This window comes from Macaca fascicularis, chromosome 20 (assembly GCF_037993035.2).
Source record: "Macaca fascicularis isolate 582-1 chromosome 20, T2T-MFA8v1.1".
NCBI lineage: Eukaryota > Metazoa > Chordata > Mammalia > Primates > Cercopithecidae > Macaca > Macaca fascicularis.
This window is the reverse complement of record NC_088394.1, coordinates 10509724-10529145: the sequence shown is the minus strand read 5'-3', so window position 1 is coordinate 10529145 and position 19422 is coordinate 10509724. Positions and strand designations below refer to the sequence as shown.

Below are 19422 nucleotides of genomic sequence, written 5' to 3'. Positions count from 1 at the left end.
GTGTTAAAAATAAAGCAGGCAAAACTGAAAACCCCACATTTGGGCAAAGACTGAGCCAGCACTTCTATCAATTAAATCGGATCTGGAACTAGATTTGGACACAATGGCTCTCCTGATTCCTTATACATGTAGACGGGGTCTCATTTGAAACCATGGGGAAAGTGCGGCTAAAGACCATTGATTGAGTCTAATTTTTTATATGGATTTCATTATTGCTCCCATGTACATGGATGACCTTTGCATGCACGTAAACATCATGTATACACAAGGATAATATACTGATATAGATGGCAGAAGGGGGTGATCATTAATAACCATTTTGATGCCCCAACAACTAAGTCACTTTTACTCTCCTATGACCTAAAAACTGTCTAGGGCAAACAATTTATTCAGAAATGCAACGTTTTTAAAGAAGAAAAATGTCAGTTCTAAGCATAGATTAGCAATAAAGGACTTAACTGCTTCTCCATTGGCCTGTGACCAGCTGGTACCATAAAAATTAGACTTGTTTATTTCCCTCCTAATTTTAACTAGAGACATATTTGGAATAATAATGGAACAGTACTTACTTAAGAAACAGATAAAATCCATAAATTTCCTGGAGAGCCATTGACTCTTCCTCAGTGTTAAAACTCCAGGGGATTTTATCTGCGTAAATTTGCAGTGATTTCCCTAACAGGCCTGTTGAGATTCAGAATCTTAGTGTCTGTTATCAATCCAACACCAGGATTAGTACAAGGTCAGCATGCCAGGCCCGTGCCTGACAAGCAGTGAATTGCTCAAACCAGGGAAAGTCAAATGTCAAGAGAACCATCAAAGTGGAAATAAGACATAATTAATGGCTTGTTGGTAAGTCAAACATTGATGTCACATAGGCTCGTGCAAGATTTATGGGATGGATAAAGAGTGGCCCCAAATCCCTCTCAGTCTATATTTTTTAAACGCTTTCATTTGGAAAGGCAATGTATTATATATACAGTGGTCCCTCAGTATGGTGAAGGATTGGTTTGAGGACCTCCTACAGACACCAAAATCTGTGGATGCTCAAGTTCCTGATATAAAATGGTATAGCATTTGAATATAATCCACGCACATCTTTTCTTATACTTTAAATCATCTCTAGTTTACTTATAATACCTAATGCAATATAAATGCTATCTAAATAGTTGTTACACCATATGGTTTAAGAAACAATGACAAGAAAAAAAAGTCTGTATTCGTTTAGCGCAGACACCATTTTTTCCCCAAAATATTTTCAATCCATGATCATTTGAATTCACAAATACAGAAAGGGCTGACTGTACATATAATCACCCCGACCTGCAACTTTAACATAATTATTTTTAATTTAGATATTATCTCCTGATCCCTGTTGCTTGCAGACACATTTCCTTAAATAATTATAATTATTGGTTAGATACACTTTTATATTCCATGATTTTTCACTTATTATTACATTTTAAGCATTCTTATGTAACTACATTATCTGCTTTCAAAATTATTTTGATTTTTTGCATAAAGTATCATCTTTATTAAACCAGAAACCATTACATTATTTTCCAAATGCTACATATTTTGGTATTTTGCTAGTATAGATAATGATGGAAGAAATATCTTCAGGCCTATTTCTTTTTTCTTTTGAACTATTTGCAACGAACCCTTAGATGTCGAATTTAAAGGGTTAATAGTTCTAAAGATCTCTAGGAGTCTTGATATATAGCGTCATATTGATGCCTAAAAGGTTTGTTTCCTCTGGATGCAGTGACTAATACCTGTAATCCCAGCACTTTAGGAGGCCAAGGTAGAGGGATTGCTTGAGCCCAGGAGTTCAAGATCAGCCTGGGCAACATGGTGAGACCCCATCTCTACAAAAAATAAAAACATTATCTAGGCATAGTGGCATGCACCTGTGGTCCCAGCTACTTTGGAGGCTGAGGTGGGAGGATTCCTTGAGCCTGGGAGGTTGAGGCTGCATAGAGCATTGTTCCTTCCACTGCACTCTAGCATGGGTGACAGAACAAGACCCTGTCTCAAAGAAAAAAAAGTTTTGTTCCCATCTAAAGTACTAGTAATAGTGGATCAACCCCCGTCTCTACTAAAAAATACAAAAAACTAGCCGGGTGAGGTTGCGGGCGCCTGTAGTCCCAGCTACTCAGGAGGCTGAGGCAGGAGAATGGTCTAAACCCGGGAGGCGGAGCTTGCAGTGAGCTGAGATCTGGCCACTGCACCCCAGCCTGGGCGACAGAACAAGACTCTGTCTCAAAAAAAAAAAAAAAAAAAAAATAGTGGATCAACATACCAATGTTACCACGATCTAGCAGCATTAGGCATTACAGTTCTTTTTGCTATTTTAGAAGGTACAACATGCTATCTCTTATATATAAATATAAAAAGTTATTTCAAGTTTCATGTTTTGATTGGTTAAATCAGAATTCTGCAAACTATGGCCCATTGTGTGTTTTTTATAAATAAAGTTTTATTGGAACACAACCACACTCATTCCTGTATTATGTATTGCCTATGGCTGTTTTTGTGCTACAAAGGCAGAGTTGAGTAGTTGTGATACAGACCGTATGGCCTATAGTGCTGAAAATATTTACTAATTGGCCCTTTACATAAAAAAAAAAGTTACTGACCTCTGGCTTAAACAATAAAAGTGACATGTTCTTTTGAAACAATTCCAACAATTGGAAGAATTTAACTAAACATGACTCATATCCCCTTATCCTTAAAGAAATTTTCTCTTTTTGTAAGCAAGTTTCACACTTTAAAAAAAAAGTTTTTATTTTTCTCTCTGGTTTAGAAAGTCTGTTTTCTTCAACTTTCCTTATTATCTCACTTAACCCCCAAAGTAAAAGAATAATTATACCTGTACTATGCCACTCACTGTTTTTTTCTATTTGTTACCTTCTATAAACTATGACATACATTCATTATATTACACAAATCCCAATGTCCAGTTAATTTGTATACAGCTGTGCAACTGCCACCCAGATTGAGCTATAAAATGTGAGCAGTATCCTAGAAAGCTTCCTCGTGGCCCCTACCAGCCAGTACTCCCCCCACAAGTAATCAACATTCTGTCCTCCGTGACCATGGGGTGTTTTTTGCCTTCTTTTGACCCTCAAATAAATGGTGGAATCATACAACATGTATTCATTGATGTCTTTTATGACATTAATATATATTACTACATGTAATCACAGCTCATTGTTTTTTTCATTGCTGGGTGGTATTTTATCATACAAATTTACCCATTTTGCTGTTGATGTGCATTTATATCACTTTTAGTTTTTGTCTGCTTTGGATATTTTTATACCTTTTTTGTGCACAAAGGAACTTATTGGTTTGGAAATATACCTAGGAATGAAACTGAGGGTAATAGAGCGCATCTACTCAGCTTTAGTAGATACTTTGAACACTGTTCCGAAGACGTAAACCAATTTACATTCCCGCCAGCAGCGCATGTAACTTCTCCAATTTCCAAGTGCTCCTTTTCTACCTTCTGTGAGAGGTAAAGCTGGCTTATGCAACTGAACTCTAGGTGTCTTCATCAGTGGCTGTGTGGTTGGCTGTTGCTGTATGATCATAACCAATCATTCAGAGATCCAGATTCTTTCCCCAACATCCACATTGCCTTATTTTGTGACCTTGGTTCATGTAGCCTGACCTCCGATTTAGCATCAGTACAATAGGGGCAGAGGACTGCGGAGTCTGCCCCACCTACTTTCCTGAGTTAGAATTGATATGTTGCTTTTCTCCCACCCCCATGTGCTCTTCCGCTCATCCTTGGCCACGATCTCACCCCATCTGGTGCCTTAGACTTGGGATAAGGGAGAGGAGGTGAGAGGAGCACCTCCATACTTGGGGAGGGGGAAGATGTCATCAAAGGGAGAGCTGAGAGCTCTCCTAAGTCATAACCCAGCCCTGCACACCACCCCTATTACCCTCTATGGAAAGAAAAACAGAGTCTTCCTTCTGCTTTAGTTACAGATGGTTCTGACAGCTGATATGGGGTCCTTTCTGTAATAAGTTTTATTTCTCACTTTCTGTCCTTCTCCATTCCCCTTCTTCTTTCTCCTCCTTCTCTTCCCTGTCTTCTTTTCTTTCCTTTCTACTCTCTCCTTCTCTTTTCATTCCACAACCAAGTTTCCAGTGCCCATTAAGCTCCTTGTGTATACTAAGCAATGGGGAATAGTGATCAAATGGAATTGATCCATTTTGCTTCTGGATTTTACAGCTTTAGAGAACTTATTGACAACACTTCAATAAAAAAGAACCTGAAAAGCAGTGAGATCATTTTACTTGCTGAAAGGAAGGAGCTATTTCTTGGCATGTAGAACTGAGCAACACAGCACAGGTTGCCTTGGTATTACAAGTGAAGCATCACACCCAAATGGCTCAAGCCCCTGGCCAGAGATAAGAACTCAGAGGCATCGCCCCCAGCTGGGAGACCAAGCTCCATGCTTTCCCACTACTTCCTTTAAACGGATCATTCAGGCATTTGCCTGCAAACTTAAAGTGACCTGCACCCTATTTCCTTTCATGTACTACTAGTTGCCACATTCTCTCTTTCTCGGGTTGACTCTTCATTCTTGCCTTGTGTGACGCAGGAGCAGAAAACTGTCCTCTTGATTCATTGCACCTTCCCTGCCCAGGATGTGCAAGTAATATATCTTTGAGCTTATTTTCTATATTGTGGTGCATTGAATTTGCATCTTTCATCTGAAGAACTAGAAACTGCTGCAGACTGGGTTTTCCCTTGGGGAGACTACAGGGTTGGGCTTCCAGTGCCAGAGTGATGATCAGGCAGACATAAACTGAACATAGGTCAGACAAGAGCTGCAAGGGCATCGGCAGTTATAAACAAGTTCCTCCTGGGAGAGATCCCCTGGTCATGGATAAGAAAACTAGGCATGAGACCGTCTACCAGGTAAAAGCAGCATCCTGTGAAAGGCACATGTAAACACCCAGATTTACCTCCCCTCATTGACCATTAGGGCAGGGTTGTTAGCTGCTGTAGTACTGGAACCCCAGTTTAGCTAGGGGCTGTCAAAACAGCACGGGATCTGAAGTTATTGCTGTCTTTTTTTTTCTTAAATCTATATATGTTTAAAACACAAGAACCCCTTTGTGATATTAAAAAGTCCTCATATCCTTCACATAAGTCATCAGGTTTTGAGGACTCTTGATTGAGAAAATATGCAATGGCAAAAAGTCACTATGAATTCATTTGTGCTCACAAATGCATGTGCCTTTTAAGCCATGTCAGCTTCACCATCTTTATTTGTGTGAGGCAAATTGGTTAAGCAGATTCCAGAAGAACCTGGTATATAATAAGATTTCCTGGATTCCTACAAGGTTTCTGCCATCCTACTTCAAAGAATTATATCTCTCCAACTTCATCCAGTAATGGAAAATTGTGACCATGCGTATTATTTGATGTTCGATAGAGTTGTCCAGTCCTCTATTGTTCAATCCTCTTTTTAATTTTTCTTCTGAAAGAGACACTGGTTGGGAAGCTGCACAAGTTGTAGTTGGGTTTTTTGGTTTTGTTTTGTTTTGTTTTGTTTTTGTTTTTGTTTTTTTGAGACAGAGTTTCACTCTTATTGTCCAGGCTGGAGTGCAATGGCACAATCTCGGCTCACCACAACCTCTACCTCCCAGGTTCAAGCAATTCTCCTGCCTCAGCCTCCTGAGTAGCTGGAATTACAGGCACCCACCACCACACTCAGCTAATCTTTTGTATTTTTAGTAAAGGCAGGGTTTCACCATGTTGGCCAGGCTGGTCTTGAACTCCTGACCTCAGGTGATCCGCCTGCCTCGGCCTCCCAAAGTGCTGGGATTACAGGCATGAGCCATTGCACCCAGCCGGAGTTGGGGGATTTTATGGTTGGGAACCTGTGTGCATAAAATCCCCCAACTCCATCCAACTTGTGCAGCTAATCACGTGGCCTGTGAAATCCTGCAATGTGACAAGTAGCAATGAACTTGACAATACTCAAGTTTCATCCATGGAGCAGAAACCTCAGTTGGAAGGTGGCGGTGAAACATTTATGCCAAAGACAGCCTGTCCCTGCCTCTAACTGGATACATTTAAGCCTAGCCCTATTTTTATTTTGGTTTTGTGACTTCTCAGCATTATACAGAAATGGAATATTCTGACATTTAAATAAGGAATATTTATCTCCCAAATTCAATCTATTTGTGTCCAGAATCTTGTACTATTTCCTATCACCACCACCATCAAAAGTATTTTTTCTCTTCAGCAAAGAGTGACCCTCTGAGATCATGAGAACAGAGGTCATAGGCTCCAGAATATTATTTCTGAACCCAAGGTTACTTGGGTCTTATTTTTCTCTAGCTCATTTTTTTTTGTCTTGTTTGTCAGATTTATTGGGTCTTTGTTTTGTCCTTTTGAGAGTTTTTAAATTTGTCTTTAAAAAAACATGGGTGTTGGGTCACCACAGGGAAGAGAGAAAGGAATGAGTTGCTCATTGCTGCATCTGGGAGGGTGGACTTGCCTCACATGGCTTTGAGTCAAGACGGTGGAATTAATGAAGCTAGGCCCTCAGGGTCGAAGCTCAGATGGTCTAACTGATCTTACTCGGCTCCAAGACCACAGACCACATCCCCAAATCTGATATGCAACTTCCTTTCATCTACAGGACAACTGGGTAAGGAGAGGATTTGGCCCTAATTCTGTATCTCCCCATGCCATCCCCAATTGCAGGACCACCGTTCAGAACTCACAATGACCGAGTCTGTTGCCATTGAGAACACGAGCCTGCCAATGAATCTGTGCCCTAGATTTCCCATAAAAAAGTTGTTCCTTTGCCATTTCCAATTCCAATCGGGCTTCTGAGAAGCCCAAAGTACCCAACCTCTGGGCAACACATGAAACAGGATGGAAATGGGGTCAGTTAGCCTCTCGGTGTTCACAGCAAACCCTAATGAGATCAGCAGCAACAACCTTCTGACGTCTTTCAGCTATAGATGGAAGTCTGTTCCCTGTGGGAAACCACCAGGCTCTATTGCTAGGATCTTTGATTGGAACATACTCGCCCAAGAGCCAGCCTTGATTTCTGGGTTTCAGAATCTATGCCTCACCCCTTTGCCTGGGGCTTCTCAAATTTCTTCCTTTCTTGGGCTCTGATTGATCCTCAGATCTGTGGATCACAAACTAATCAAGGAGGCAGGAGCCTTGTATTATCCACAGTTGGTGCAATGTTATGAACCACATGTGCCAAGACCTGTACCACAGACTGGGGGTACAAGGAGAATAAGACAAGATTCCTGCCCTGAATAAACCCACCTCCCAGTGACAATTACATTGCAGTGTGACAAATTCTATACAAAAAAAAAAAAAAATCCAGGATGTTATGGTAAAGGAAACCATGGCCTCGTATTTACATTCCTGTTCATTCGGGGAAGACTTCCTGGAGGTGGAGACCTCTGAACTATATGCCAAAGATAGCTATTGCCAAGTTTTCAGCACAATACCATGCAGCTGGTATATCCAGAGTAGACTGTAATGGGTGATGATGATATTGGTGACAGTTTACAATGAATCCTTGCGAGCAGTTTCTTGCAAGTGGGTTTCTCTCAGTCACTACATAACCTCGGAACAGGAGAGCTTAAGCTGCATCTTCTATCTGACTCTGAAATCAGGACAGGACTCTAATAGTGACTGTGTCACCCAGATAGAGTTGACTGGTGACCTTCCTCCACATGGTAGCACCATTGTACACATTTGCAATTTGAATGAGACATTGCACACTCATCACAGCTTACCTTCTATTGTATGTGAGGAGACACTGGATTTCCAATCGGGGACCATGACTGGAGAAACATGAGCAACAACTGAAGAATCTTGGGTCCACTAAGAAAATAGTTGGGTGTTCACTACAGGTGTACATCTGACGGCCTTACTGTTCCCTGGGTACCCCAGACTTCTTAGCATGAAAATTGAGTTCTTAGCATTCTGGCTTCTAATCCTCAGGCTGCTCCTTTGATCCCTTCTTCTTTCCCAGAAATCCTGAACTGCTCTCTGATCTCAACACTCCCTGTTTCTTCCTGCCTCCAGCCCTGTGCAAATCCAATCACCTCATTTTGCCATAACTACTGCTTTTCATGACTCTCTCTCACAGAAATGAGCTCTTAGAGGCCAAAGACTATCTGTAATTCATCTCTATATGAAAATACAAAGATGCTTGCCACATGTTAAGTGCTTTAGAAATATTCTCTTTTCAATGAATGAATGAATGAGTAAAGAAAAAACAAATGAAGTCCTCAGAAAACCAAAAAGCAACAGCTTCCTTGACCAGACACGAAATAGAACATTGAACTCAGCTTCTCAGAACCCCATACTCTCTCTTTTCATACCATCACTGCCTTGGGTCAGGTGCTTTGGCAATAAACCAAGAAAAAAAAATATGTAGACATGTGCCTGTGGAAGCTGATTTTAGAAGATACGTTTCAGCAAATTTTGGACAAAGCCTAACGGGTACAGGTTCAAAATGGATTTTTCACAACTGACCTCAGGGGAGAGGTACTTGGGAAGTTTGAAGGCTAGTCACATTGCTTGCTATAAAGTCTGTTCCCGAAAACTGCAGTTCCTCTGGAAGTGCTGAGAATGAGTCAGGGCAAATAGAGAAATGATTTCTCTCATTTTGGATGTAACAGAGTCTCCATGGGGAGCTGAACCGTCTCCCTGGACTTGCATTCTTGGAATCATAGATAGAGTGAGTTAGAAGGGCACAGAGAGCATTATATGGTCCATCCCACCCGCCAGCTTCCCTGATTTCAGGCAATAATAATATCTCCAGAAATACTTATTTTGTAATTAGTGTATGCCAGGCACTGTGTGTATGCAACATCATTTAATTCTAACAAAACTCCTATAAGATAAATACTGTTGTACTCCCATTTTCTAGATATTAAAACTGAAGCTTAGAGTGACTGAGTATATTCTAACCTCTGTGCACCTGCGTGCCCTCGTCTGTAAAATAGACCAGCCACATTAAGGTTACATGAGTTAATTTTTTAAAACTCTAGTATAGTACCTGAAGGACAGTCTATTTTATATAATTTTGTTAAATAGAAAAATAGATACATGAATGGAAGAGTAGTTGGATAGATTAAGTAGAGTGGCTGGACCATGATCAAAGAGCCAGTACATGTGGAAGGCAAGAGTCTAATGCAGGCCGTCTGACTCAGATATTGACTGTAGTATACCTCCATGTTACTATCTAGACCTTACCAGATGATTGGACGTGCTTCCCAAAATCTTCAGGGAAAGGTGCTTTCTTTTATACCTCATTCTAGTGTTTTCTACCTGAAACATTCTTTCTTGTAATTTGCTGAACAGTATCTAGTTGAATTTTCTTTTGTTCCTTTTTGCAAATATAAAACCTCTGGCTTCCTCCTTGCCGGTGGGTGGATGGGTAATGGGATAAACTCCTGCACTGTCTGCATCCTGTCTGTACCTTTTGTCTAACCAGCCTTCTTACAGACTCACCCAAGCAGCCAATGGAAGCAAGCTGGAGACACACACAACACTGCCTCAATTATCCTTGCCTGTTCCCTTTTAGATTCTGCATCTCTCTGACGGTTGACACCTGAAACTCTATTACTCTGTCTTTTAATGTTGCAAGCATTAGGAAAAGAGTGACCTTGACACCTTGCTCCTTCTACTGAACTTACAGCTCTCCTCAGGATGGTGCAGAACTAAGTGGTTGGCAGAGATACTTGTGGCTGGAAACATCTCCCCTGAAAACAGATACAGGAAGAACAGGTGCAAGTTCCCACGGGCACAAAGAAGTTCTGCAAATGTACATGAGCTTACTGTCATTGGAGGAGGTAGAAACACAAAAGGAGAGGGCTTTGAGCATTACATGCGGACCAGTCCTCTCCAGTGGGGAGACAAAGGCAGTGTGGTTTGACTGCAACCCCAAAACTTCCCAGGCTCCATCTGTTCCCAAGAGAGCATTTAGCTTGTGTCTTCCCAGCAAGAATGCGTCTGCCTCAGGAAAGAGATTTAATTGTCCCATTTACCAGCTCTAGTTCACAAGATCACACTGACAAAGATCACGGCCTTTTTAATAGGAGAAACTGACAGCAGAATGAATATCATAGAGCCACTCCTTGGAAAAATGACATTTGATGCTTCACCCTACCTAAAGGATGCACATTTCCCAGCCTTTTACTCTCAAGCCCGCTGCGGGTTCCCCTTTGCTTTGTGTTCTGTCTATTTATATGGCAGAATAACTCACTAAACAGATTTGAACACTTCTGCAGTGCTGCCCAATTTAAGCCTGGGGATATAAGAAAAGAAACAGAAACAGAAAATATGGATTCAATGCTCACTACGTGCTGCAGGCCACGAAAAATATCAAAACCATAAAACATGGTCCCTGATCTCCCTCCAGGAGATTACAATATACTTGAGTAAATTAAAAATGAAATAAGAAAGTATTTGAACTATAGTTCAGTACACTAGTCAAAGAGGGCCACGAGGCAGGAAATGATTGATTTGAAAATGATTGGAACAGGCTGTAATTGGTAATGAGAAATGTGCATTTGCTCTTTTTTTTTGAAATTGGAGTCTGCTTTACCAGGTTGACTCCCTCTAAAAATAGGTATTGTTTGGGCAAAGGGCAGAAGGAAATCTTTTTATTTACATCCTGAAAGGAATCAAGATGATGTTTCTTGTATCAGACTGCCCTCCTTACAGGCTTACAAACCTGGCTTTCTTTGGGGTAACACCGAAAGGAAGATGTTCTGGGAATCTGATGAGTCATAGCGAGAAGACCCATTTTTGTGTCCTCACAGACTCCAAAGGGTCTGAGCACAGTGGCTCACGCTTGTAATCCTAGCACTTTGGGAGGCTGAGCCAGGTGGATTGCTTGAGCCCAGGAGTTTGAGATCAGCCTGGGCAAGATAGTGAAACCTCATCTCTACTAAAAATACAAAAACTTAGCACAGCATGGTGGCGTGTGCCTGTCGTCCCAACTACTTTGGAGGCTAAGGTGGGAGGATCACCTGAGCCCAGGAAGTTGCTGCTGTAAGGAGTTATGATCGCACCACTGCACTCCAGCCTGGGTGACTGGAGTGAGACCCCATTGCAACAAAACAAAACAAAACACCTCCAAAGGGAGAGGGAAGTCAATAGCACATTGTATTTTGAAAGGAATGGCATTGGTGTTTTTGTGAGAAGAGGAAGCAGTCGTGCAGGTCTGAGGTACATGGTGGGCAGAGAAATCTGGATGAGTTTGAGACAGTGTTGGTGGACAGTGAGATATTATTTCAAAGTCTCCCATGACCTTTGTGATTGTGTGGAAGTATGGGAGGCTGTTGGAAGAAAAGGAATTGAATCAAGATACCCTCTTCTCATCCCTTTACCTACATGACTGATTGATCAGCACCCATTTTTGTGTGTGAGAAACTCAAAAGGGGATGGATTTCCTATTTTGTAAAAAACCTTATTAGCATGTATGCTTTTTTCTGGTTAATACATTCGAGACCTTTCATGAGTCACTTAGTCTGTAAAAAGAAAACTAGGAAAATCTCTGTCCATCAAAGTGAAGAAAATGCAAGGAGGTTTACCATCTGTTTGAAGCTCTCAGTAAGAAAGTAAAGCCCAAATGAGCATGTGAGTTCAAATGCATGCTACTTAAATGGTGTAGTAATCAAAGTAAAAATTTTTCCATACAAAAACTCATCCATTGAAAATTCCTGGAACCATGGAACCGTGGCAGAAGCAAACCCAGAAACTCTCTGTAGGGATGTTTCTATAGCCTAGTGTTCTTGGGAGTCCCATGGGGCTTAGAGGGAAAATAATTTGGCAGAAGATTAGCTCATGGTCAAAAGTTACAGATGTCACAAGGAAGTAACCCACCATGAGAGTCAGAACACGCAGCAAACAGAGGGATGAGAATCCCAAGAACTAAGGTGGGGGTTGGGGGGAGTCATCTGAAAGACTAGAGGTTTAAAACTATTAAATATATAAAAGTTTTGAAAATCATAAAAGGGTGGGATATTATGACAAAAAGAATAGGCAGAACTGTAAAAAAAACCAAATGAGTATCACAATTAAAATAAAATTAAAACATAAAGCTAAATATTACTAAGAAAGGAATAAATTAATGTGAAAATTTATCTATTGGAAATCACCCAAATGCAGCACAGAGAGAAAAAAAGAATGCAAATATTAAAACAAGGTAAATAACCTAGAAGAGAGAATGAAAAGGTCTACAGTATTTTAAAGTTTTCAGGAAAAAAAAAAAGATGGGACTATTAGATGCCATTAGGGAATTGCGAATTGAAAAAATGAGCGAGCACTACATCCCTATGAGAGTGGCTAAAACCCCAAATGCTAACACGAACACTGACAACGATAAGGGTGGTGAGGACTTGGAGCAACAGGAGCTCTCTTCATTGTTGATGGGAGTGCAAAATAGTACAGCCACTTTGGAAGAAAGGTTGACAGTTTCCTACAAAGCTGAAAAACAGACTTACTGCATATTCTAGCAATAATGCTCCTAGGTATTTACCCCAACGAATTGTAAAAACTGTACCACACTAATGCAAGATATTAATAGGGAAAACTGAAGGGAGCAGGGAGAGGTAGTATATGGGAACTCTCTGTACTTTCTGTTCAGTTTTTCTGTAACTATAAAACCACTCTAAAAAATAAAATCTATTAACTTTTTAATAAAAGATATGATGGGGAGAAGTAATGTTCAAAGCCACAGTAGGTGAATTTTTGCCAGAACTAAAGTTGTAAGTATTCAAATTGAAAAATCATACTAAGTCCAGAGCTGAACCAATAAAACAAACCACACCTAGACTTCACACCAAAGACAAAGTGAAATTATCAAAAGCAACTGGAGAGAAAATATAGATTACATAGAAAGTAACGATAATAAGATGATTAGCCAACTTTTCAACAACTGCCATCCAGATCAGAAGAAAATTTAACATCCTCAAAAGGTCAAGGAAAAATAATTGTCAACTTTGATTTTTATATTCAGCCATATCATTCAAGATTGAGAACAAACCAAAAACAATACATGCTAATTTCACATAACTTAAAGACCAATATTAAATCAATCATTATGATTGACTTCTTCAAAAAGAATTGATATAAACATTCAGAGTATTTCCTTAATTTTTCTCAGCATGTCCCCATTACATCTTAGACATCATGTATATACATATACATATAAAATATAGTCATACTTTTCATTTAACATATGCATCTTCCTTGATTTTTACTGTCCTTGAAAGATCATTTTTAAAGGCTGAATCATAGTCTAAGTACCATAGTTTAGTGAATTGCTAGACAGTTAGTATATAATTGCTAGATGTTTAGATCAGAGGATTTTCTCCTAAATGGCAACTGGATAAAATGCACATAGAAGAGAGAGAATAATTCTAAGCATGCCTACTGTTTTCTTCCCCCATTGGAAAAAACCACCTGGTTATTTAATTGCCTACTGAAGTTGGGGGGTGGGGATACTTTAGTTTGCAAGGGTCCATTCAGAGCCAGCTGGATGTCTCTTTTCAATTAAAGTTTTGTGCTCTAAGTATACTGCTCATGTGTGACTTTTCTAAGTAATCCTGAATGTTCTAAACAGAAAAAAAAGAAATATATTTGAGGATTGCTGTAGGCCAGGCACTGTGTTAGGCATTTTCTTCACAACAATAAATAGTAGCAAACATACTACTTATGAAACTTACTATGATCTGGGTCCTTTAGGGATTTTACACATTCTCATGTCATTTGATCCTCATGGCAACTCTATAGAGGAAGTATGTTCTATTATTATGCCTATTTCACAGACAGGATAACTGTAGCTCCGAGGCCATACAGCTAGCAGATGATGAAGTCAGAATTGCAATGAAGTCTTTCTATTGCACATTCTGCGCTTTTATTCCTATGTCTTGTTCAAAGCTTGGGTGGGTGTTGGGGGCAGGGGTAGGGAAAAGCAAGGTCAGAAAAACATAATAATGACCAAAAAAAAAAAAAGACAAAACTCCAAAAACCGAAACCAAAACCAGGAACTGTGCTAAGTTATATATATTTTGTATGTATATAATATATAAATATATATTAATAGAGAATAACCTTGCTGTACTTTGTCTGCTCTATATATATATATATATATATATATATATATATATATATATATGTTCTCTATTTTTATATATAAATTTCATCACTGCAACAATATTAGGTAGGCTTCGTAATCACTATTATCTTCACTCAAAAAGTGACCAAATGGAGAATCAGCAAACACAGAAACTTGCCTTATGGTTACATAGCTGTGAGTTGCACATCGTCTGTTTCAAACCCAGAAGCATCTGCCCCAAAATGCATGTTCTGGTCCTCACTGCCTATGAATGTTGTATCCTGTCTAGGTGAGATGGAGGAGCTGGAGACCCTGTGGCTCACGGGGATCTGCCACAACGAGAAGAACGAGGTGATGAGCAGCCAGCTGGACATTGACAACATGGCGGGCGTGTTCTACATGCTGGCCGCGGCCATGGCCCTTAGCCTCATCACCTTCATCTGGGAGCACCTCTTCTACTGGAAGCTGCGCTTCTGTTTCACGGGCGTGTGCTCCGACCGGCCTGGGTTGCTCTTCTCCATCAGCAGGGTCAGTACCCCGGGGGGCTACTTCCTAGCACCACAAGCAGGTTTAGAAAAACGCGTGGGTTCTTGACGTCTCAGTGGGGTCTGCACTTTCTTCCCTTGCCAGCCCTTTTTGGGCTTGTCAAAAGAGCATCCAGATTTTGTGCATTCATAAGCCGGGAGGTGCAAACCTAGATGACTATGGAAGGCAGAAAGGAAATGGGAGTGGGTGCAGCAGGCGGGACATGAGAAAAAATAGCACAAATGACGTGAGACGGCAGCTAAACCTCAGTATCAAAGTGAGAGAACGATAGGGAATACTGAGGACTGTGGCCAATCGCATAATGTTTGCCTTACCAGTAGCGGGCAGCCATCCTCAACTCCTGCTGAGTATTGTCTTATGGGAAAGTAGGATCAATATTATCAGGTCTTCTAGTTTTTTAAAAAGAGAAAATGTCATCTGATTTTGCTAGAAACCTTTCCATTTTTAATATTAGTAACTAATTCCATTTAAAAAAAATTTAAAAACACTGGGCCAGACACAGCCAGCCTGTGGCTTCTATCACTAGTGCTCAGGTATGTTGCATAACACTACTAATGCTGCTATGCAAGATGCTACAATTTGTGTATGCATTGTAACAGAACATGCACAACAAAACAAAATCTACTTGCAATGCTATGCATTATGTATCCACATCTAACAAAACACAAAGAGCATGTGGAATGCAACAGCACATGAAATGAAACACAGATGTAACAGAAGAAAATGCACACATATCAAGCAGAAAACAAAGTATACCTTCAACTCAACATAAACAACAGCACAGAATACATATCTATCTGCCTTCTTATCTATATATCCATTCATTAATTTCAGCCATCTACGCATCCATCTGTTCATCCACTCATCTCTCTTATTTGCCCACCTTGTTTTTTGTTTTGTTTTATTTTGGTTTTGCCTTGGAAGAACTTCATTGATTAGGATTTGAAAAATGGTGAAAACTTTTTTTAAAAACATCTAATTGCAGCAAACCAACACAGCACATGTATACATATGTAACAAACCTACACGTTGTGCACATGTGCCGTAGAACTTAAAGTATAATAAAAATAAATAAATAAAAAACATCTAATTTTATATGCTATTGTTTACTGAGAAAGCCAAATAATTGCTTTAAAACAAATTTGTATATTCTTAGCATTTGCTAGTTTCAAGAACTGTGGAGATTCGGAATGTACACATTAGTTTAGCGAGGAAGATTTATTTTCTCCAGTTACACTCCAAACTCGGGTTCTGTGCAAATACATATTTCCTAATTAGCTTGATGGCATCTAAACACATAGATTGCTTAAAAATAACAACGTACGTGCATAAAGCTAGGTATTATGCCAACTTTAAGCTAATTCTCCCAGCCAATTACCAAAGGCATTTCATATCCAAATGATTCTGGGATTATCACCAAACAAATGCACACTGTTGCGTTTACTTCTAAATCTTGCTTGTTTTTGGAAGAGCATTTCCTCTATCTAAAACACCGCTAAGGAAGCCAAGTTGATTTATCAACATTTTAAGAAATGAAGTAAACCCATATCTTGCTTTCCAAAGGATGGAATGGAAGGCAAACTGGGCGGCACAGGGCAGGCATTGTTGGTGGAGTTCCTCGATCAGCTGGAATTTGCACTTTGGCCACTCCATCCCTAGGGGAGAAGAACCCCAAATTTTATGGGGAGCAATGTGCTTTTATTTATTATTTTATTTAATTAATGTATTAATTTTTTAAATGGAGCCTCCCTCTGTTGCCCAGGCTAGAGTGTGGTGGCACAATCTCGGCTCACTGCAGCCTCCATCTCCTGGGTTCAAGCAGTTCTCCTGCCTCAGCCTCCCGAGTCGCTGGGATTACAGGCACCGGCCACACCTGGCTGATGTTTGTATTTTTAGTAGAGATGGGGTTTCGCCATATTGGCCAGGCTGGTCTTGAACTCCTGACCTCGTGATCTGCCCACCTTGGCCACCCAAAGTGCTGGGATTACAAGTATGAGCCACTGCACCTGGCCAAGAGCAATGTGCTTTTATGGGAACTTCTGTGCTCCCTTGGGAACTCTCAGACGCCATTATTGCTTCAGTGGTTTCAGGGAGCCCTACTTATGGGGACCCTCCTTCTCCCCAGATAATATTTGTCTTTTCAGGTAAGTGCAGCCTGCTGTGTCTAAATAGGAGATGTCGTCCTGAGTGATTCTTTCCTGCCTCTCTCATTAATTAGGGGTACTCAAAATAGGCTCAGCTCCTGATGTGGTGCACAACAAAGCTCTGAGTTTCTTAAAGAAAAAAAAAGAAAAAAGAAAAATGACCTTCCTTTCAGTCAAGGGCTACTGCCACCACTGAAGCTTGTCTTCTGTGGACATTCACACATATATCATCTTACATGTTGGCCTACACAGCACGGAGAACACACATGGAAACAAAAGTGAATTCATTATGTACACACAATCAATTTCTTTAACAAAATCCACAGTGGGGAATTCCCAGGCAAAGAAGCTACTTTCCACAAGTGCGAGATCACAACTACAGAATGAATTATGCCTCATGTGTGGATGAGGACTTGTTACTTCTAATCCTCACTATGCCCTCTGAGGTTGACATGACCAGACCCATCCTGAAATTGAGTCCCCAAAGGTTACCTTTATGGTTTTACCTTATGTTTCCTTAAAGCAACAGGAAACATCTCACTTCATCTATCACACTAGAAAAAGATGTGAAAGAGGGAACTAGCCTGTTTGTGCAGGGTTGGGTTGCAGGCTTTAGTCTACTCCAGAATTTAAGTGTTTTTTTTCTTCTTAAAGACACTGATCCTGGATGCTCTGAAATTTACTCCCTCCCCAAGGCAGGTTTGGTTCTGCACAGAAACTGGATCTCTCTATTACCAGTTATTCTCCTTGCAGCAAGTTGAACATCAATAGATGTAGAGCTATTACCATGCAGCAGACTTACATAGCTCTCCTTACAGGCTCAACATCCCCAGGGAAGCCTCTGCACAGTGCAATGCAAGTACACACTAGAGATACGTGCATGCCTGGCACTGCAGAGGGAGAAGTCCAGCACTCCAAAAAGGCATTTGTTTAACATTGGAACCAAGCTTCTCCCAGGGCGGTGGCCCTTGGCTTTTACAACGTCCAAAAATGCATCCTCCTGCCTGTGGGATGCTCTTAACTTTTGTTTTCGCTCCAAAATGCTTTCCCTCCCATGTAGAATAAAATAATTCATTGTCATCAGCAAAAAGAGCTGCCTCCGTGAGGCATGAGAGACATAGCAAAGCCAAAAACGAGGGGAATGAAAATGGGCAGCCTTTCCAGGAAGACCTGATGAGGGAAGCTTGGAGCAGAATGGACAAAGCCTCATGCTAACCCACAATTGGGACCAACGGAAATCAGATGCTTTAGGGATGGGGCCCAGGCTCAAAGGGACTGAGGAGGACATTGCCCCATGGATAATATTCTGAGAGGTCAGGCGCCCTTCAGGAAAGCACAGACATTTCCTGGAACAACACCTTGAGTCATCAACACTGGTTTTACCTGACTCTGAGCCCACTGCGAGACCAAGAGGGCATCTTATTTCCACAACCCATAAAATGTATCTGGGATCTATAAATAATAGAGAAGAGAAACTAAAGACAGAGTTGTTGCAACTACGAAAGAAACTCTAGCCCAGGGATTTACTTGGTTCCCAAGGTAGGGTTTGGTCTGCCTGTCTAAGCAGAAAGTCAGAGTGGCTACCGAGAACAAATCTTAAGCAGTAGAGAGTGGCATGCATTTCCTGCAGCTTCAACCATATGGGTACCGCATGCTTAAGCTCCTGGGAAACGGACAAGGTGATGGTAAAGAAGGGAAGGTCAGAGATGACTGGGCAGCTTGTCCAGCTCACATGTACTGACCACCTATGGTGTTAGGGGCTTTGTTTGCATTATTTTACCTTGCCCTGGTGCCCACCTTAGGAGGGCATAATTCCCATTTTTTAGATGCAGAAACTGAAGCTCAAATAGACGTGGCTTATGCAAGGTCACAGAGCTAATCCATAATGGAGCCAGGACTCACATCTAGTGGATTCCAGGCCTCTGGCTCTTCGTGTTATTCTGTAATCTGCATTCCCTCTCCTCAACAGCCCTTCCAGAAGATGGATCAAATCAGTTGGAGAATGCTGTTGCCAAAACCTGGGGTACACCAGCGTGGGCAATATAGCAAGACCCCATCTCTACAAAAAATAAAAAATTAGCCAGGCGTGATGGTTCGTGCCTATAGCCCTGGCTGCTCAGGGCGTTGAGGCAGGAGGATTGCTTGAGCCCAGGCGCTTGATATTGCAGTGAGCCATGATTGCCCCACTGTACTCCAGCCTGGGAAGCAGGGTGAGACCCCATCTCTAAACAAACAACCAATCTGGGGTAGAGACTGGGTCCACCCCTTTGACTTTTTCCATGGCCTCACCGGGCAGATCAACACCTGGGAACAGCCTTAGCCATGTTGCATGTGTCCCGGGAAAACCAGGGATGAGAGAGAGCCATCAACAGCCATCCTCCCATCTCCTGCAACATAACTCATCTCCCTGATCACTTCTGTGAGCCTCCTCCAAATAGAAAGAAAGCCAGCACATCTTGGCAGTCAGGAGCATGTTGCTCTGAGGGTGGAGGGGTGGAGGGCAGTTCTTAGAATCTTCAGGTGGCAGAAGGGAGTGTGTTGGAATCAAAGTACAAATTTAGGGGGAAAAAATCTTAAAAACTTCTATTTTCATGATA

The 19422-nt window shown here is 41.0% G+C and overlaps 1 protein-coding gene across 2 annotated transcripts in view; it reads left to right on the top strand.

Moving 5' to 3' along the window:
• The window catches only part of GRIN2A (glutamate ionotropic receptor NMDA type subunit 2A), a 431623-nt gene that overhangs the window by 398801 nt on the left and 13400 nt on the right, over positions 1–19422 (top strand). For both annotated transcript variants that reach the window (XM_005591232.5, XM_005591230.5), the window contains exon 13: positions 14425–14663. In XM_005591232.5, coding sequence (XP_005591289.1) covers positions 14425–14663 — 239 coding nt within the window. The remainder of the gene's footprint in view (positions 1–14424; positions 14664–19422) is intronic.